At 41.9% G+C, this 22,715-nt stretch overlaps 1 protein-coding gene across 1 annotated transcript in view; it reads right to left on the bottom strand.

Moving 5' to 3' along the window:
- The window catches only part of LOC129860701 (neurexin-1a-like), a 905,999-nt gene that overhangs the window by 528,136 nt on the left and 355,148 nt on the right, over positions 1-22,715 (bottom strand). The window contains exon 13 of the mRNA XM_055931415.1: positions 3,959-4,162. Coding sequence (XP_055787390.1) covers positions 3,959-4,162 — 204 coding nt within the window. The remainder of the gene's footprint in view (positions 1-3,958; positions 4,163-22,715) is intronic.

The following is a 22,715-nucleotide window of genomic DNA, read 5'->3' as shown; positions in this document are numbered from 1 at the left end:
GGCCAGGTCATCTGATGTAGCACTCCATCACTCCTTCTTGGACAAAAAGCCCGTACACAGCCTGGAGGTGTGTTGGGTCATTGTTCTGTTGAAAAACAAATGATAGTCCCACTAAGCCCAAACCAGATGGGATAGCGTATCGCTGCAGAATGCTGTGGTAGTCATGCTGGTTAAGTGTGCCTTGAATTCTAGCTAAATCGCAGTGTCACCAGCAAAGCACCCCCACACTATAACACCTCATCCTCCATGCTTTACCGTGGGAACCACACATGCAGAGATTATTCGTTCACCCACACAGCGTCTCACAAAGACACAACGGTTGGAACAAAAAATCTCCAATTTGTACTCCAGACCAAAGGACAAATTTCCCACTGTAAAATGTCCATTGCTCGTGTTTCTTGCCCAAGCAAGTCTCTTCTTATTATTGCTGTCCTTAAGTAGTGTTTTTTGTTGTTGCAGCAATTCGACCATAAAGGCCTGATTCACATAGTCCCCTTTGAACAGTTGATGTTGAGATGTGTCTATTACTTGAACTCTGTGAAGCATTTATTTGGGCTGCAATTTCTGAGGCGTATATCTCAAATGAACTTATCCTCTGCAGCAGAGGTAACTCTGGGTCTTCCATTCTTGTGGCGGCCCTCAAGAGAGCCAGTTTCATCATAGAGCTTGATCATTTTTGCGACAGCACTTGAACTAACTTTCAAAGTTCTTTAAATTTGTCTTAAAGTAATGATGGACTGTCATTTATCTTTGCTTATTCGAGCTGTTCTTGCCATAATATGGACTTGGTCTTTTAACAAATATGGCTATCTTCTGTATACCACCCCTACCTTGTCATAACACAACTGATTGGCTCAAACGCATTAACAAGTAAAGAAATTCCACAAATTAACGTTTAAGAAGGCACACCAGTTAATTGAAATGCATTCCAGGTGACTAACTCATGAAGCTGGTTGAGAGAATGCCAAGAGTGTGCAAAACTGTCATCTCGGCAAAGGGTGGCTATTTGAAAAATCTCAAATATAAAATATATTTTGATTTGATTAACACTTTTTGTGGTTACTACATGATTCCATATGTGCTATTTCATAGTGTTGATGTCTTCACTAATATTCTACAATGTAGAAAATTATACAAAAATAAAGAAAAACCCTTGAATGAGTACGTGTTCAAAAACTTTTGACCGGTAGGGTATATGCACACACACACACACACATACACACACACACACACACACACACACACACACACACACACACACACACACACACACACACACACACACACACACACACACACACACACACACAAGTGTAACGGATGTGAAATGGCTAGCTAGTTAGCGGGTACGCGCTACTAGCGTTTCAATCAGTTACGTCACTTGCTCTGAAACCTAGAAGTAGTGGTTCCCCTTGCTCTGCAAGGGCCGCGGCTTTTGTGGAGCGATGGGTAACGACGCTTCGTGGGTGTCAGTTGTTGATGTGTGCAGAGGGTCCCTGGTTTGCGCCCGGGTATGGGCGAGGGGACGGTTTAAAGTTATACTGTTACACATACACACACACACACACATATACAGGCACACACACACAAACACACAGACATACATGCAAATACACACACACACACACATACACACACCCTCTGTTATCTCTATCACACTGTGAACCAGGAGTGCAGACAAAAGGCAAACGCCAGACCCCGTTTTAAACAACAATAATATCCAAATGGGCGGTTATTCTCCATTGTTTGTTTATCTATGCACTTTCATCGCTCTATGAGCTACGTTCGGTAGCACATAAACAGCCGACCGGCGATGTGTTCTAATTGAGCTCGGGGGAAGTCTCTGTCGGTCAAAGGTCTGACCTCCTTCTTGTTCTTTTATTAACTCTTTTAGTACCTTGTCTTTTTTACCGACTGCTGTGCTCTTTTTTTGTCTTGTCTATTGATTAGATTTGCTACTTCACATTTATTCTGTTGTGTTGAGGAAGAGCTGCAAGTCAGCATTTCACTGCAGTGTTGATGAAGAGCTGCAAGTCAGCATTTCACTGTGGTGTTGAGGAAGAGCTGCAAGTCAGCATTTCACTGTAATGTTGAGGAAAGCTGCAATTCAGCATTTCACTGCAGTGTTGAGGAAGAGCTTCAACATAGCATTCCACTGTGGTGTTGAGGAAGAGCTTCAAGTCAGCATTTCACTGTGGTGTTGAGAAAGAGCTGCAAGTCAGCATTTCACTCAGGTGTTGAGGAAGAGCTGCAAGTCAGCATTTCACTCTAGTGTTGAGGAAGAGCTGCAAGTCAGCATTTCACTCTAGTGTTGAGGAAGAGCTGCAAGTCAGCATTTCACTGTGGTGTTGATGAAGAGCTGCAAGTCTGCATTTCAATGTAGTGTTTACAGTGCTGTGTACTGTGCACGTGACGAAAACCCTGATTTGTCTGGGATACCAATAAGATTACAGAGGCAGTGGAGGGACCACGCAGAAATGTAATACACTAGAGTGTATGTATGGTCCCTCCATAGACCAGTATAGTTCTAGAATGTTTTGACAATTGCAGCCATCTTGGTCAGGTCTATTTAGTTATATGGGGGGGACAATATTAGATATTAGACATGACTTGTACCACTGTTACAGTGCACAGACTTCAGACCTGTGAGTGTAGAGGGCTTGGACAGGGCCGACAGGAGATGAAAGGAATAAGCCAATAAGTCAAGTCAGACAGGGTTGAAACTTAGAGACAGGTCTGGTGTCTTCTGTCGAGTAAGGGGTGGAGAGGGGACGAGCGCTAAATATTGAGAGCACCAAGGGGGACTGACAGGAAGGTACCAGTATTTAGGGTTCAAGGCTATAATGGGATTCAAGGTTCCGGATTAAAGTGTCTGCCAATTTTTATACATTAAATATTATATCTGGAGAATAGGGTTAGATAGAGTAATGTGCATATCTGGGGCTGGATATGGGGGGCAGTGGGGTATCTGTTTGGGGCAATAATCTGGCTGTAAGGGGGAGGGTGGGGCAGCGATCTGGGGGTAGGGTAAGTGGGGTACAGGTGGAGTAGGACATAGAGCATTCCCTGATGGGTCAGAACGACAGCGTGCTCATTTGGCAGTGAGCGGAGAGCCGCAGACTCTGGCCACTGAAGGGTTCAATACCATCCCCTTCTATTCAACATAATATACAGCATATCAATAGCTAACAGGGTAATGTACAGCATATCAATAGCTAACAGGGTAGCGTGCGAGTATAATATACACTGAACAAAAATATAAACGCAACATGTGAAGTCTTGGTCCCATGTTTCATGAAATGAAATATGTATAAAAATATCTATATATATATCTACTTTTGGGCACAAATGTGATTACAAATTTGCTTACAAAATGCTTACTGTTAGTGAGCATTTCTCCATTTACCAAGGTAATATATTCACCTAACAGGTAATGCTTATCAAGAAGCTGATTAAACAACAGGAATATTTCTATCTGTAAAAAATTCATTCTGATTGGCTGGGCCTGGCTGCCCAGTAGTTGCCTGGTTGCCAAGTGGGTGGGCATATGCCCTCCAAGGCCCACGCATCGCTGCATCCTTGCCTAGTCATGTGAAATCCGTAGATTAGGACCTCATTTATTTTTTCCAATTGACTGATTTCCTTATATGAACTGTAACGTCAACAAAATCTTAGAAATGGTTGCATGTTGCATTTAACTTTTTGTTCAGCATACTGTAGGTGTAAGATGAGTGTCTGTTTCAGGATAAAGAGGGTGCGATGTGTGGATTAAACCTGTGTAAAACTATGATCAAAAAACCTATGTGAGCTTGTCTTCAGCAATGTGTTCACGTTACAGTATGTGCACAGTTTGGGATGCTTGTTGTGGTCATGTCATGTGATCCATAGGCTAGGTGCACCATTTGTGTTTTGTTGCAGCTGCTGTGGCATGAGGCTATACCGCGAGGCGCAGCGTTACCTAGGTTGACTGTGAGGCGGACACGGCCGGTCTCCAGCTCCAGGCGCAGTGTGTCTGCGCTGTCACGTGAAGTTGTGGCCATCAGCACGCCATACGCCCGTTGAGAACGGAACCGCAGCGACACGTCTTCAGCCTCCGTCTGCATCACCACCGGCAGCTGGATCTTCATGAACTTACTGCCGTCATAACTCAGGATGGTCGCATCTGGAAGAGGAGAGGGGGAGGGAGAGGGGAGGAGAGATGGGAAGGGCAAGATAGGAGAGATGGGGAGGGGAGGAGAGATGGGGAGGAGAGGAGGGATAGGGAGTAGAGGAGAGATGGTGAGGGGATTAGAGGAGAGAGGAGATAGAGAAATTAATACATGTTGAGGTATTTATTGTAAAATCTAAGTCAAGTAAGTCAGAATACTGCACTCAATATCAATTTAGCTTGACAATAAACATACTATTTTAAGTATTGTAACTGAGATGTATTGTATTTTGATAAGGTAATGGCAATTGATTTGGTTGTCTGTTTCCAAATACGGTGCAGTGTTATGGTAAATTCACATGAGGTTGCTGGTACCTTAATTGGAGAGAACGGGCTCATGGTAATGGCAGAATCAGAGGAATGGTATCAAATACATCAGACACATTGTTTCCTGGTGTATGATGACATTCCATTTGCTCTGTTCCAGCCAATATTATGAGCCGTTCTCCCCTCAGCAGCCTCCTGTGGGTAAAATATATTATTAAAACAGAAGGTTATACTGTATTTGCTAATACTCTTCAACACACACATGCACACACACACACACACACACACACACACACACACACACACACACACACACACACACACACACACACACACACACACACACACACACACACACACACACACACACACACACACACACACACACACACACACACACACACACACACACACACACACGCGCACACACATCCAACATGGTTATGTCTGTTGCTGCAATGCTCTCAGGTCCAGAATCCCACCAACCAGTAAATATTCATGTGTGTTCATACTGACAAGTGACAAGACCATGACTGAATTCATAAACAAAGGCTCTCTTCAGACTACAGAGATTGGACCCGCTTTACATTTCAGTCATTTAGCAGATGCTCTTATTCACAGAGACTTACATGAGCAATTAGGGTTAACTGTTTTGCTCAAGGGCACATGGAAAGATGTTTCACCTAGTCGGCTTGGGGATTTGAAACAGCAACATTTCGTTAGGCTACCTGCCTGCTTAGGTGACACGGTTAAATAGTCCTGTAGAGTAGTGCAGTCAGAGTAAAATCACCATGACACCACTGTTCTACAGGTGTGCACTGCTCCTTACCCAGGACCTTGTGTATCAAGACAGTGAAAAGGGTAAGTCTTGGGCTCAGGGATTTTAAATGATGTCAAATACTATGTGAACCCACGTATCAGTTCTCTCTACAGTGATTCTGGGCAGATCGTTTACCAGTGAGAGAAGAGGGTGTAACAACATCCCCAATAACCAGACAAACCACAACCTAATAACACAACCATTAGGGCCGCAGACAAGACAGACAGACAGAAGACAGATAGACAGATGTCCTGCAATTCTACACATTTTGACATGTGGTGGAGAGAAGGTTTAGCAATTTTAAAACTAATTTCATGTAATTCTACTCATTTTGCCATGGGGCAGAGAGCAATTTCTTTTTTTACAGCTAATTTCCTGCAATTCTACCCATTTTTACATGCGGGGGAAGATACATTATTTCCGTTTTAAAGCAAATTTCCTGCTATTCTACACATTTTGCCATGACTTATGCCATGTTAATATGATATCTGAGTGAGCGTGACTAACAAAATCAATGGAGGGCCCCTGCAGGTCAAGGCCCCTGGGCACATGCTCTTCGTGCCTGGTCGGTATTCGGCCATGATTACCATAAAAAGTTCAGTTTATTAGGATCCCCATCAGCTACTGTACTTCTTGGGGTCCACATACAACATACAAATACATGATAAAGTACAGAACAAGAACACCATAAGATAGTACATTAAATGTAATTATATTTGGGGAAGAAACTAAGAGACTACAAAAATACTATTTACACACTATTCATACTGTATACATACAGTGGCAAGAAAAAGTATGTGAACCCTTTGTAATTCCCTGGATTTCTGCATAAATTGGTCATCAAATTTGATCTGATCTTCATCTAAGTCACAACAATAGACAAACATAGTGTGCTTAAACTAATAACACACAAATGATTGTATTTGTCGTGTCTATATTGAATACATAATTTAAACATTCACTGTGTAGGTTGGAAAAAGTATGTGAACCCCGAGGCTAATGACTTCTCCTGGAGTCAAATGGAGTCAGGAGTCAGCTAACCTGGAGTCCAATCAATGAGACAAGATTGGAGATGTTGGTTAGAGCTGCCTTGCCCTATTAAAACACTCACAAAATGTGAGTTTTCTATTCACAAGAAGCATTGCCTGATGTGAACCATGCCTCGAACAAAAGAGATCTCAGAAGACATAAAATTAAGAATTGTTGACTTGCATAAAGCTGGAAAGGGTAACAAAAGTATCCCTAAAAGCCTTGATGTTCATCAGTCCACGGTAAGACAAATTGTCTATAAATGGAGAAAGTTCAGCACCATTGCTACTCTCTCTAGGAGTGGCCGTCCTGCAAAGACGACTGCTAGAGCACAGCGCAGAATGCTCAATGAGGTTAAGAAGAATCCTAGAGTGTCAGCTAAAGACTTACAGAAATCTTTGGAACATGCTAACATCTCTGTTGACGAGTCTACTATACTTAAAACACTAAACAAGAATGGTGATCATGGGAGGCCACCAAGGAACGAAGCCACCGCTGTTCAAAAAAAACATTGCTGCAAGTCTTTTCCAAAGTGCACCTGGATGTTCTACAGCGCTACAGGCAAAATATTCTGTGGAAAGATGAAATTACAGTTGAGTAGTTTGGAAGGAACACACAACACTATGTGTGGAGAAAAAAGGCACAGCACACCAACATCAAAACCTCATCACAACTGTAAAGTATGGTGGAGGGAGCATCATGGTTTGGGGCTGCTTTGCTGCCTCAGGGCCTGGACAGCTTGCTATCATCGACGGAAAAATGAATTCCCAAGTTTATCAAGACATTTTGCAGGAGAATGTCAGGCTATCTGTCCGCCAATTGAAGCTCAACAGAAGTTGAGTGATGCAATGGGACAACAAGACAAAACACAGAAGTTAATCAACAACAGAATGGTTTTAACAGAATAAAATACATCTTCTGGAGTGGCCCAGTCAGTGTCCTGACCTCAACCCAATTGAGATGCTGTGGTATGACCTCAAGAGAGCAGTTCACACCAGACATCCCAAAAATATTGCTGATCTGAAACAGTTTTGTAAAGAGGAATGATCCAGAATACCTCCTGACCGTTATGCAGGTCTGATCCGCAACTACAGAAAACGTTTGGTTGAGGTTATTGCTGCCAAAGGACGGTCAACCAGTTATTAACTCCAAGGCATCACATACTTTTTGGACCCTGCACTGAATATTTACACAGTATGTTCAACAAAGACATGAAAACATATAATTGTTTGTGTGTTATTAGTTTAAACAGACTGTGTTTGTCTATTGTTGTGACCTAGATGAAGTTCAGATAAAATGTTATGACCAATGTATGCATAAATCCAGGTATTTCCAAAGGGTTCACATAATTGTTATTGCCAATGTATGTACAGTTGAAGTCAGAAGTTTACATACACCTCAGCCAAATACATTTAAACTCAGTTTTTCACAATTCCTGACATTTAATCCTAATAAAATTCCCTGTCTTAGGTCAGTTAGGATCACCACTTTGTTTTAAGAATGTGAAATGTCAGAATATTATTAGCGAGAATGATTTATTTCAGCTTTCATTTCTATCACATTCTCAGTTGGTCAGAAGTTTACATACATTCAATTAGTATTTGGTAGCATTGCCTTTAAATTGTTTAACTTGGGTCAAACGTTTTGGGTAGCCTTCCACAAGCTTCCCACAATAAGTTGGGTGAATTTTGGCCCTTTCTTCCGGACAGAGCTGGTGTAACTGAGTCAGGTTTGTAGGCCTCCTTGCTCGCACACGCTTTTTCAGTTCTGCACAAACATTTCTATATGATTGAGGTCAGGGCTTTGTGATGGCCACTAATACCTTGACGTTATTGTCCATAAGCCATTTTGCCACAACTTTGGAAGTAAGCTTGAGGTCATTGTCGATTTGGAAAACCCAAGCTTTAACTTCCTGACTGATGTCTTGTGATCCTGCTTCAATATATCCACAAAATATCCACAAACATGTGTAAATATTTGTATGAACATAACACGATTCAACAACTGAGACTGACGCTGAACAAGCTGAACTGAGACTGAAGCTGAACAAGTTCAGGAGGAGGATGAGAGCGAGAGAGTCGGAGGACAAAGACATGCTAAAACAGGTGTTTTTTATCTATCATTATAACAACAATGGAGGGATTGATGGAAACATGGAGAGGCATGGAGACCATTGCCAGCTCCAAGGCCAGAGAGATAGCTATCATCCTGGTACAAAATCGAATGTGGCCCTCCCCCTGCTTGGAGTCTCTAAAACAGCGTTATCAGAGTCCTGCTGTCTGCTACTGTAGGAGACCACATGCAGGATAGGGCACTGTCATGTTCACTCACTGTAGAGGGGAGAACACTGACCAACCAACCAACCAAACACACACACACACACACACACACACACACACACACACACACACACACACACACACACACACACACACACACACACACACACACACACACACACACACACACACACACACACACACACACACACACACACACACACACACACAAACTGTACAAAAAGCACAGTGTTTGTATCACACACACACACACATTGTTAATATCATCACATCATTTTTTTTTTTTAAATGCACTGCTGACCAGTAACACATAACCTATATAGAACAGGGGGAAGCAGAGAGTGGCTGTGCAAATGTGTGTCTGTGTGTGTGTGTGTGTGTGTGTGTGTGTGTGTGTGTGTGTGTGTGTGTGTGTGTGTGTGTGTGTGTGTGTGTGTGTGTGTGTGTGTGTGTGTGTGTGTGTGTGTGTGTGTGTGTGTGTGTGTGTGTGTGTGTGTGTGTGTGTGTGTGTGTGTAACGTCTTTATCTGAAAAGAGGAGAGTGTATTACAAAGATGTGACCATGTCACAACTTAGCAAGTTTCAAGTCTTAACCTTCGAGTCTCATGTCAAGTCTCAAGTACCAGAGCTCAAGTCAAGTCCCTAAATGTGGGTTTCGTTTCCCCAAGTCAATGGTTAATTGTTTTACACCACTTTCAATTCACTAGGCCTACTAGTATATTACATAGACCTACATAATACACTTCCCAGATCAGGAAATAAAGGTTTTTTGAATCATCAATATGAATAGAAAGGCAATCCAAATGATGATTTACAGTTAGTGTTGCTAGTACAGTTTGACTTACATTGTGCAATCTCCAAGTGTTGTTGTTTCCCCCCTGTCCAGTACATGCATGTTGAGAGGCCTGTGGTTGGCTGAGAATAAACATTCCCCCAAAACTCTTGCTTAGAGTGACAAGTGTGGAAAATATAGTACATTGCTCTATAATATAGAACAGTGCTCTATAACATAGACCAGTGCTCTATAATATAGGACAGTGGTCTATAGTATAGGACAGTGCTCTACAATATAGAACAGTGCTCTACAATATAGAACAGTGCTATATAATATAGGACAGTGCTCTATAATATAGGACAGTGATCAATAATATAGAATAGTACTATATAATATAGAACAGTGCTCTATAATATGGGACAGTGGTCTATAATATAGGACAGGGCTCTTTAATATAGAACAGTGGTCTATAATATAGAACACTGTAATATAGGATGGTGCTCTATTTTTCCCATTGCCTGGCGCAGCGGCGCTAGGCAGAAAATAATTTAACGGTCAATTCCCATTTAACCCAAAGAGAGGGGAACAGGAGAGGTGGTGCTGCTCTTTTGGGAAATTCAAGACTCTAGTATAACAGCTCTAGTCCAAGTCTCTAGTATTACAGCTCTAGTACAACGCTACTTCTGTTTTGATTATCTCCATGTTTGTAATTATTAAACTCACCTTCTACACCTGCTTCCTGACTCCCTGTGTATACTTTACATAGATGCTCTAGTCCAAGTTAAGTCCCTAGCCATAGATGTTCCAGTCCAAGTCGAGTGTTTTTTTATTTTTGCGACTTTTGTCCAAGTCACGTGACTCGAGTCCACATCTCTGGTGTATGTGTATGTGCCTGCATAACTGTCTGTCTGTCTGCCTGTGCATGTTTGATTGTCTGCCTGTACTTGCCAATGTCACGACTCCCACCGAAGGTGGCTCCTCTTCCTGTTCGGGCGGGGCTCGGCGGTCGTCATCACCGGTCTACTAGCTGCCACCGATCCCTTTTTCCCTTTTCTGTTGTTTTTGTCTTATTGGTTACACCTGTTTCTTGTTTAGGTTTTAGTTGGGCTATTTAAGCCGGTATGCCCGCCTGCTCTTTGTGCGGGATTATATTTCCTCTGTTCATGTTTGTGGTTGTGCTATTTCGATTGTTTTTTCCTACGGACTGGTTGGGTCCTGGTTTTGGGCCGGTCTTGTTATTTGCGGCTGGTGTTTTGGCGTGACCATTTTCACTGCGCCGGAATAAAACATTGTTCTTTAACCTCTGCTTCCTGCGCCTGACTCCGCACCCACTACGCATAGATTGCATGACAGCCAAACTGTTATTTTCTCTTGTCTGGGGCTCCTTTCATGTTTAGGAGTTGCTGTGTCTCTGTCTCCGTCACACTACCAATCCAGCCACTCACACAAACACACACCAACGCACAAACACACATACAAATACACTCTGTGTTCTCCAAACAGTCTGTCATCTCCCATTAGGTGATATGTGCCTGCACTGCACTTTCCCTACAATCTGGGAGCACATACAGACAGTCTACATCTTCTCTACCATCTGGGAACCCACCTCCACACTCTCTCTGCTAAAACAGTATTTTGGTTAATTAGCAAATGGGACTGCAGGGGGGGAGTACATTTAGTATGCGTTCAGGAAGACATTTAGTATGCGTTCAGGAGGACATTTAGTATGCGTTCAGAAGGACATTAAGTATGTGTTCAGGAGGACATTTAGTATGCGTTCAGCAGGACATTTAGTATGCGTTCAGGAGGACATTTAGTATGCGTTCAGGAGGACATTTAGTATGCGTTCAGGAGGACATTTAGTATGCGTTCAGGAGGACATTTAGTATGCGTTCAGGAGGACATTTAGTATGCGTTCAGGAGGACATTAAGTATGCGTTCAGGAGGACATTTAGTATAAATTCTGGAGCACATTTAGTATGCGCTCTGAAGGACATTTAGTATGCGTTCAGGAGGACATTTAGTATGCGTTCAGGAGGACATTAGTATGCGTTCAGGAGTACATTTAGCATGCGTTCAGGAGGACTTTTAGTATGCGTTCAGGAGGACATTTAGTATGCGTTCAGGAGGACATTTATTATGCGTTCAGGAGGACATTTAGTATGCGTTCAGGAGGACATTTAGTATGCGTTCAGGAGGACATTTAGTATGCGTTCAGGAGGACATTTAGTATGCGTTCAGGAGGACATTAAGTATGCGTTCAGGAGGACATTTAGTATGCGTTCTGGAGCACATTTAGTAAGCGCTCTGAAGGACATTTAGTATGCGTTCAGGAGGACATTTAGTATAAGTTCAGGAGGACATTTAGTATGCGTTCAGCAGGACATTTAGTATGCGTTCAGGAGGACATTAAGTATGCGTTCAGGAGGACATTTAGTATGCGTTCTGGAGCACATTTAGTATGCGCTCAGAAGGACATTTAGTATGCGTTCAGGAGGACATTTACTATGTGTTCAGGAGGACATTTAGTATGCGTTCAGGAGTACATTTAGCATGTGTTCAGGAGGACATTTAGTATGCGTTCAGGAGGACATTTAGTATGGGTTCAGGAGGACATTTAGTATGCGTTCAGGAGGACATTTAGTATGCGTTCAGGTGGACATTTAGTATGCGTTCAGGAGGACATTAAGTATGCGTTCAGGAGGACATTTAGTATGTGTTCTGGAGCACATTTAGTATGCGTTCAGGAGGACATGTAGTATGCGTTCAGGAGGACATTTAGTATGCGTTCAGGAGTACATTTAGTATGTGTTCAGGAGGACATTTAGTATGCGTTCAGGTGGACATTTAGTATGCGTTCAGGAGTACATTTAGTATGCGTTCAGGAGGACATTTAGTATGCATTCAGGAGGACATTTAGTATGCGTTCAGGAGGACATTTAGTATGCGTTCAGCAGGACATTTAGTATGCGTTCAGGAGGACATTTAGTATGCGTTCAGGAGGACATTTAGCATGCGTTCAGGAGGACATTTAGTATGCGTTCAGGAGGACATTTAGTATGCGTTCAGGAGTACATTTAGTATGCGTTCATGAGTACATTTAGTATGCGTTCAGGAGGACATTTAGTATGCGTTCAGGAGGACATTTAGTATGCTTTCAGGAGGACATTCGGTATGCGTTCAGCAGGACATTTAGTATGCGTTCAGGAGGAAATTTAGTATGCGTTGAGGAGGATATTTAGTATGCGTTCAGCAGGACATTTAGTATGCGTTCAGGAGAAAATTTAGTATGCGTTCAGGAGGACATTTAGTATGCGTTCAGGAGGACATTTAGTATGCGTTCAGGAGGACATTTAGTATGCGTTCAGGAGGACATTTAGTATGCGTTCAGGAGGACATTTAGTATGCGTTCAGGAGGACATTTAGTATGCGTTCAGGAGTACATTTAGTATGCGTTCACGAGTACATTTAGTATGCGTTCAGGAGGACATTTAGTATGCGTTCAGGAGGACATTTAGTATGCGTTCAGGAGGACATTTAGTATGCATTCAGGAGGACATTTAGTATAGGTTCAGGAGGACATTTAGTATGCGTTCAGCAGGACATTTAGTATGCGTTCAGGAGGACATTTAGTATGCGTTCAGGAGAACATTTAGTATGCATTCAGGAGGACATTTAGTATGCGTTCAGGAGGACATTTAGTATGCATTCAGGAGGACATTTAGTATGCGTTCAGGAGGACATTTAGTATGCGTTCAGCAGGACATTTAGTATGCGTTCAGGAGGACATTTAGTATAGGTTCAGGAGGAAATTTGTATGCATTCAGGAGGACATTTAGTATGCGTTCATGAGTACATTTAGTATGCGTTCAGGAGGACATTTAGTATGCGTTCAGGAGGACATTTAGTATGCTTTCAGGAGGACATTTAGTATGCGTTCAGCAGGACATTTAGTATGCATTCAGGAGGACATTTAGTATGCGTTCAGGAGGACATTTAGTATGCGTTCAGGAGGACATTTAGTATGCGTTCAGGAGAACATTTAGTATGCGTTCAGGAGGACATTTAGTATGCGTTCAGGAGGACATTTACTATGCGTTCAGGAGTACATTTAGTATGCGTTCACGAGTACATTTAGTATGCGTTCAGGAGGACATTTAGTATGCGTTCAGGAGGACATTTAGTATGCGTTCAGGAGGACATTTAGTATGCGTTCAGGAGGACATTTAGTATGCGTTCAGGAGGACATTTAGTATGCGTTCAGGAGGACATTTAGTATGCGTTCAGGAGTACATTTAGTATGCGTTCACGAGTACATTTAGTATGCGTTCAGGAGGACATTTAGTATGCGTTCAGGAGGACATTTAGTATGCGTTCAGGAGGACATTTAGTATGCATTCAGGAGGACATTTAGTATAGGTTCAGGAGGACATTTAGTATGCGTTCAGCAGGACATTTAGTATGCGTTCAGGAGGACATTTAGTATGCGTTCAGGAGAACATTTAGTATGCATTCAGGAGGACATTTAGTATGCGTTCAGGAGGACATTTAGTATGCATTCAGGAGGACATTTAGTATGCGTTCAGGAGGACATTTAGTATGCGTTCAGCAGGACATTTAGTATGCGTTCAGGAGGACATTTAGTATAGGTTCAGGAGGAAATTTGTATGCATTCAGGAGGACATTTAGTATGCGTTCATGAGTACATTTAGTATGCGTTCAGGAGGACATTTAGTATGCGTTCAGGAGGACATTTAGTATGCTTTCAGGAGGACATTTAGTATGCGTTCAGCAGGACATTTAGTATGCGTTCAGGAGGACATTTAGTATGCGTTCAGGAGGACATTTAGTATGCGTTCAGGAGGACATTTAGTATGCGTTCAGGAGGACATTTAGTATGCGTTCAGGAGGACATTTAGTATGCGTTCAGGAGGACATTTACTATGCGTTCAGGAGTACATTTAGTATGCGTTCACGAGTACATTTAGTATGCGTTCAGGAGGACATTTAGTATGCGTTCAGGAGGACATTTAGTATGCATTCAGGAGGACATTTAGTATGCGTTCAGGAGGACATTTAGTATGCGTTCAGCAGGACATTTAGTATGCGTTCAGGAGGACATTTAGTATAGGTTCAGGAGGACATTTGTATGCATTCAGGAGGACATTTAGTATGCGTTCAGGAGGACATTTAGTATGCGTTCAGGAGGACATTTAGTATGCGTTCAGGAGGACATTTAGTATGCATTCAGGAGGACATTTAGTATGCGTTCAGGAGGACATTTAGTATGCGTTCAGGAGGACATTTAGTATGCGTTCATGAGGACATTTAGTATGCGTTCAGGAGGACATTTAGTATGCGTTCAGGAGGACATTTAGTATGCGCTCAGTAGGACATTTAGTATGCGTTCAGGAGGACATTTAGTATGCGTTCAGCAGGACATTTACTATGCGTTCAGCAGGACATTTAGTATAAGTTCAGGAGGACATTTAGTATGCGTTCAGGAGGACATTTAGTATGCGTTCAGGAGGACATTTAGTATGCATTCAGGAGGACATTTAGTATGCGTTCAGGAGGACATTTAGTATGCATTCAGGAGGACATTTAGTATGCGTTCAGGAGGACATTTAGTATGCGTTCAGCAGGACATTTAGTATGCGTTCAGGAGGACATTTAGTATGCGTTCAGGAGGACATTTGTATGCATTCAGGAGGACATTTAGTATGCGTTCAGGAGGACATTTAGTATGCGTTCAGGAGGACATTTAGTATGCGTTCAGGAGGACATTTAGTATGCATTCAGGAGGACATTTAGTATGCGTTCAGGAGGACATTTAGTATGCGTTCAGGAGGACATTTAGTATGCGTTCAGGAGGACATTTAGTATGCATTCAGGAGGACATTTAGTATGCGTTCAGGAGGACATTTAGTATGCGTTCAGGAGGACATTTAGTATGCATTCAGGAGGACATTTAGTATGCATTCAGGAGGACATTTAGTACGCGTTCAGGAGGACATTTAGTATGTGTTTAGGAGGACTTTTAGGATGCGTTCAGGCCGGGAAGGAAAACATAGCTTTGTCTGCTTAACCCTCCCATTATGTTACGTGTCAATTTGACCCATTTCCACATTTGAGTTGTCTAAAATATTAGTTAAACTCTCTTTAAACCTAACTTCAAAATGTGGACACTGATGTGTTGTGGAATCTCTGTGTAGATTGTGTATACAAGCATGATGTTGTGGGTCATTTTGACCCGGAGGCTTTCATGTGTATATAGATATTTGCACTGGTCCAAAATAAACAAGTGTCTTTGAAGTATTTTGATTTGACTGGTTCTGGTTGCACTTTTATAATGATGTTTGGGTGAAAAGGAGCTTTCCCAAGATTCTCCTTCTCAGTGAGCAGCAGATCTCAAAATTATTGTTTGTGAGAAACAAACAATTAATTCTTAATTAATCTGTATTTATCCACCAGGTTGTATGGCACACCATGCAGTATATGTATCTATCCACCAGGTTGTATGGCACACCATGCAGTATATGTATCTATCCACCAGGTTGTATGGCACACCATGCAGTATATGTATCTATCCACCAGGTTGTATGGCACAACATGCAGTATATGTATCTATCCACCAGGTTGTATGGCACACCATGCAGTATATGTATCTATCCACCAGGTTGTATGGCACACCATGCAGTATCTGTATTTATCCACCAGGTTGTATGGCACACCATGCAGTATCTGTATTTATCCACCAGGTTGTATGGCACACCATGCAGTATCTGTATTTATCCACCAGGTTGTATGGCACACCATGCAGTATCTGTATTTATCCACCAGGTTGTATGGCACACCATGCAGTATCTGTATTTATCCACCAGGTTGTATGGCACACCATGCAGTATCTGTATTTATCCACCAGCTGGTAAGGTACACCATGCATGAAGACGTGAGGACTAGGCACACACACATACACACAGGCTCCAGTTTACAATCTGGAGACGTCAAAACAGCTGGCAGTGTGCCAGGGCGGATCCCACGTTCCGTCTGTAAATACCACCGCTCAGTCTCCAACTAGTCAGCCTACAGTAGTCTTCAGATTATAGGGCTTCAACAAACAGTACACTTCAGATTGTAGGGCTTCAACAAACAGTACACTTCAGAATATAGGGCTTCAACAAACAGTACACTTCAGATTATAGGGCTTCAACAAACAGTACACTTCAGAATATAGGGCTTCAATAAACAGTACACTTCAGATTATAGGGCTTCAACAAACAGTACACTTCAGATTATAGGGCTTCAACAAACAGTACTCTTCAGATTATAGGGCTTCAATACAAAGTACTCCTTTGATTACAGGTTTTCAACATACAGTTATCTTCAGATTATAGGGGTTACCATTAAATCAATTCATATGAATCCATATCAATCCAAGTATGCTCTCCTCGCTAGACAGACAACTATCTTCAATACATGGAAATGACTTGCACCCCCTATGGCCACTCATATTCCACCTCCTCCCTCCCGCCATCGCTCTCTCTCTCTTCCTCCCCTTCTCTCTCTCTCCCTGCCTCGTTCCCTCCCTGTATTACCATTGACTACCCTCTTTCTACCTCTCTTCACTCTCTCTCGCCCTCCCGCATATCCTACTGTAGGCCCTCATTTTCTGGCAACTGATTAGCAGGGGTGGGAAGGGATAGATCCGTAGAGTCAAAGACTGGGTACGTTCACAGCTATCTCTCTCTCTGCTGTCTCCTCCTCCCTCCCTACCCTCTCTCTCCCTGTTCTCTTTCTCTTTCCCTGTTCTCTCTCTCTCTCTCTCTCGTTATTTCACTGTTCTCTTTACCTCTAAGGTTAAGGTAAGGGATAAGTTAAGGATTAAGGTAAGAGTTAAGGTAAGGGATAAGGTAAGGGTTAAGGTAAGGGATAAGGTAAGGGTTAAATTAAGGGATAGGGTAAGGGTTGAGGTAAGGGATAAGGTAAGGGTTAAATTAAGGGATAAGGTAAGGGCTGGGGTAAGGGATAAGGTAAGGGTTAAGTTAGGGGATAGGTAAGGGTTAAGGTGAGGGTTAAGGTAAGGTTTAAGGTAAGGAATAAGGTAAGGGTTAAGGTATGGGTTCAGGTATGGGTTAAGGTAAGGGTTAAGGTAAGGGTTAAGGTAAGGGATACGGTAAGGGTTAAGGTAAGGGATAAGGTATGGGTTAAGGTATGGGTTATGGTAAGGGTTAAGGTAAGGGTTAGGATAAGGGATAAGGTAAGGATTAAGGTAAGGGCTAAGGTAAGGCATAAGGTAAGGGTTAAGGTAAGGGATAAGATAAGGGTTAAGGTATGAAGGTATGACAGAGTATGATAGAAACCACTCTAAAGTTTCCAAAACTTTCAAAATATTGTCTGTGAGTATAACAGAACTGATTTTGCAGGCGAAAACCTGAGGAAATCCAACCCGGAAGTGACCTCTATTTTGAAAAATCACTGTTCCATTGCCTGCCTTTCGTCCATTTAAAGGGATATCAACCAGATTCCTTTTCCTGTGGCTTCCTCAGAGTGTGAACAGTCTTTAGACATAGTTTCAAGCTTTTATTTTGAAAATAAGCGATATTTATCAAAACGCGTCAGTGGATAGGCAGATGTCCCTCCATTAGCTTTTGGGCCAGACACTCATTGCTCGACATTTTCTTTCTCTCCAGTATTGAATAGTTTACAGTCCGGTTGAAATTTTATCGATTATTGATGATAAAAACAACCTGAGGGTTGATTATTAAAAACGTTTGACACATTTTTACGACCTTTACGGATACTATATGGAATTTTCGTCAACCCTTGATGACCTGCCTAAGGCTGTGGAACACTGAACATAACGTGCCAAAGAAAACAAATGGAGGTATTTTGATCTAAAAAAATATTTATCGAACAAAAGGAACATTTATTGTGTAACTGGGAGTCTCGTGAGTGCAAACATCCGAAGATCATCAAAGGTACGCGATTCATTTTATTGCTTTTCTGGCTTTCGTGACCATTCTACATGGCTGCTCGGTGTTCTTACTGTTTTGTCTAGTGATCGATAAACTCACAAATGCTTGGATTGCTTTCGCTGTAAAGCATATTTTCAAAATCTGACACGATAGGTGGATTAACAACAAGCTAAGCTGTGTTTTGGTATATTTCACTTGTGATTTCATGAAAATAAATATTTGTAGTATTTGTTTTGAATTTGGCGCTCTGCAATTCAGCGGTTGTTTACGAAAATGATCCCGCTAAAGGGATCCGTGCGTCAAGAAGTTTTAAGGTAAAGGTTAAGGTTTCTATCGCTGGATTAAAACTTGCAACCTTCTGAATTAGATGCAGATGCTTCTGCCCATCTACCATCCCCGTCCACAACGCCCTAGCAAACCCCAAAACCTACTGGAAGGTAACAGCGCTCACTTTTTCCCCTGGTGGCAGGTTTCCACGTCATCTCCCGAAGTCCTCAGACATTGATGGACGTCGAATACTGACTTGTATCACGGGTGACCTGGCTGATTCACAGTGAGCGACCGACCATGCTGCGCTCTGCTGATTACGCTTGACCGCTTTAGCGTACAGTACATCCATGTTGAAACAAGGCTGTAATAAGGTACGCACACATTACTCTCTCTCATCGACAAATACAACTTACAAATGTGACCTGGACAGTACAGTAGCTAACAACACAGCACTATACTTCTACAAATATCTAGAACATCTACAAATATCTAGAAAATCTACAAACATCCAAAAAATCTACAAAAATCTTCCTTCTTCTTACATCTACAAATAGAAAATAAAAAGTGTGACCGGCTCCCACAGAGAAAATGACAATCGAACATCTTTCCACTTTCCAAAATCCACACTTTAGCTTGAAATAGTTAAAGAGATTGGAGATGTTTACGTTTTGATCCTAGTAGACAACTGGACAGTTAGAATAATGCATGATGCATCTGTCGACAAGCACTCAGGCCAGATTGGCATTACAGCAACGCCTCTCAGTAAAGATGCTGCTAAGTGGGACAAGACAAAGCAATGTCTAATTACATGGTGACAGAATGAAACACACACACGCGTGCAGTCACATATACAGTTGAAGTCGGAAGTTTACATACACCTTAGTCAAATAAATTTAAACTCAGTTTTTCACAATTCCTGACATTTAAACTTACAAAAAATCCCTGTTTTATGTCAGTTAGGATCACCACTTAATTTAAAAAATGTGAAATGTCAGAATATTAGTAAAGAAATGTCACGATCGTCGTAAGAAGCGGACCAAAGCGCAGCGTGGTTTGAATACATAATTCTATAATTAATGAAGAACACTTAAACAAAAAACAACAAAACGAATAAGACGAACGTGACCGCTATATAAACACTGTGCAAACATGTAACATAACATAGACAATAACCCACAACCCACAATACAAAACAGGCTACCTAAATATGGTAAAACGCAAAACAACTGTCTCTGATTGAGAACCATATCAGGCCAAACACATAGAAATAGACAAACCAGACAAACAACATAGAATGCCCACTCAGATCACACCCTAACCAAACAAAACATAAAGCATACAAAGCAAACTATGGTCAGGGCGTGACAAGAGAATTATTTCTTTCAGCTTTTATTTCTTTCATCAAATTCCCTTTGGCCTATTCCTCCTGACACAGCTGGTGTAACTGAGTCAGGTTTGTAGACCTTCTTGCTAGCACACACTTTTTCAGTTCTGCCAACACATTTTCTATAGGATTGAGGTCAGGGCTTTGTGATGGCAACTCCAATACCTTGACTTTGTTGTCCTTAAGCCATTTTGCCTCAACTTTGGAATTATGCTTGGGGTCATTGTCCATTTGGAAGACACATTTGCGACCAAGCTTTAACTTCCTGACTGATGTCTTGAGATGTTGCTTCAATATATCCAAATCATTTTCCTGCCTCATGATGCCATCTATTTTGTGACGCGCAACAGTCCCTCCTGCAGCAAAGCATCCCCACATGATGCTGCCAACCCCATTCTTTATGGTTGGGAGGGTGTTCTTGGGCATGCAAGCCTCCCCCTTTTTCCTCAAAACATAACGATGGTCATTATGGCCAAACAGTTCTAATTTTCTTACATCAGACTAGAGGACATTTCTCAAAAAATAACGATATTTGTCCCGTGTGCAGTTGCAAACCGTAGTCTGGCTCATCTCTAGGAGAAAGAACACTTCTCCTTCCTGAGAGGTATGCCAGCTGTATGATGCCATGGTGTTTATACTTGCGTACTATTGTTTGTACAGATGAACGTGGTACCTTCAGGCATTTTGAAATTGCTCCCAAGGATGAACCAGGTGTTGGTCTTGGCTGATTTCTTTTGTTTTTCCCATGATGTCAAGCAGAGGTACCAAGCTGTTTGTGAACTTCTGACCCACTGGAATTGTGATACAAGAATTATAAATTAAATAATCTGTCTGTTAACAATTATTGGAAAATTTACTCGTGTCATGCACAAAGTTTTTGTCTTAACCGTCTTGCCAGAACTATAGTTTGTTAACAAGAAATTTGTGGAGTGGTTGAAAAATGATTTTTAATGACTCCAACCTAAGTGTATGTAAACTTCCGACTTCAACTGTACAGTACATACAAACACACGCACTTAACAAACACATATTTTATAGACCAAACACATATTGAGTTAAAAAGCAATTTTCTCACTTTGTCATGATCACTGTCTCACTCAGTTGAATTGTCAAGGGATGGGAAATGAATTGCCAATATGAAATATGGTTAACTTATATGACACAGAACACCGCCACACAGTGCATTACTAAGCATTAGTAATCTACACACCATATACTGTAGGTCTAATTCACTGCAAAGGGGCATCCTTGGAGACCTGATTCGTTAGTATACTGAAATGAATTGCTCAGTGTCTGTCCTTCTCTCTCTCTCCCTCTCTCTACCTTCAAATAGTTATCCTCCTCCCTGTGCCGCAGGTAGGGAGGAAGAGAGGGACGTAGAGAGATTCTATTACTCTCGGGATCTGGTCATGAGTGAGTGGGTTGATGAGCCAAGTGGTTAGCAGGAGAAGACAGCCATTTTACAGTTCCGTGTAGGAGGCCAGATGTGACTGAAGCTCCGAGCAGTCAATACTGTCTAGCTCTGTCCCCTGCGCTCTCTCTCTCTCTCTCTCTCTCTCTCTCTCTCTCTCTCTCTCTCTCTCTCTCTCTCTCTCTCTCTCTCTCTCTCTCTCTCTCTCTCTCTCTCTCTCTCTCTCTCTCTCTCTCTCTCTCTCTCTCTCTCTCAATTGAATTCAACTCAAGGGGCTTTATTGGCATGGGAAACATGTGTTAACATTGCCAAAGCAAGTGAAATAAACAATACAAATTAACAGTAAACATTACACATACAGAAGTTTCAAAACAATAAAGACATTACAAATGTTATATTATATATATACGGTGTTGTAACAATGTACAAATGGTTAAAGCACACAAGTTAAAATAAATAAGCATAAATATGGGTTGTGTTTACAATGGTGTTTGTTCTTCACTGGTTGCCCTTTTCTTGTGGCAACAGGTCACAAATCTTGCTGCTGTGATGGCACACTGTGGAATTTCTCCCAGTAGATATGGGAGTTTATCAAAATTGGATTTGTTTTCAAATTCTTTGTGGATCTGTGTAATCTGAGGGAAATATGTCTCTCTATTATGGTCATACATTGGGCAGGAGGTTAGGAAGTGCAGCTCAGTTTCCACCTCATTTTGTGGGCAGATTGCACATAGCCTGTCTTCTCTTGAGAGCCATGTCTGCATTTCTCAATAGCAAGGCTATGCTCACTGAGTCTGTACATAGTCAAAGCTTTCCTTAAGTTTGGGTCAGTCACAGTGGTCAGGTATTTTGCCACTGTGTACTCTCTGTTTAGGGCCAAATAGCATTCTAGTTTGCTCTGTTTTTTTGTTAATTCTTTCCAATGTGTCAAGTAATTATCTTTTTGTTTTCTCATGATTTGGTTGGGTCTAATTGTGCTGTTGTCCTGGGGCTCTGTGGGGTGTGTTTGTGTTTGTGAACAGAGCCCTAGGACCAGCTTGCTTAGGGGACTCTTCTCCAGGTTCATCTCTCTGTAGATGATGGCTTTGTTATGGAAGGTTTGGGAATCGCTTCCTTTTAGGTGGTTGTAGAATTTAACGGCTCTTTTCTGGATTTTGATAATTAGTGGGTATCCGCCTAATTCTGCTCTGCATGCATTATTTGGTGTTCTACGTTGTACATGGAGGATATTTTTGCAGAATTCTGCATGCAGAGTCTCAATTTGGTGTTTGTCCC

The sequence above is a fragment of the Salvelinus fontinalis genome, chromosome 1, assembly GCF_029448725.1.
Source record: "Salvelinus fontinalis isolate EN_2023a chromosome 1, ASM2944872v1, whole genome shotgun sequence".
Taxonomy (NCBI): domain Eukaryota; kingdom Metazoa; phylum Chordata; class Actinopteri; order Salmoniformes; family Salmonidae; genus Salvelinus; species Salvelinus fontinalis.
Note: the sequence above shows the minus strand (reverse complement) of the source record. Positions and strands in the feature narration are given on the sequence as shown.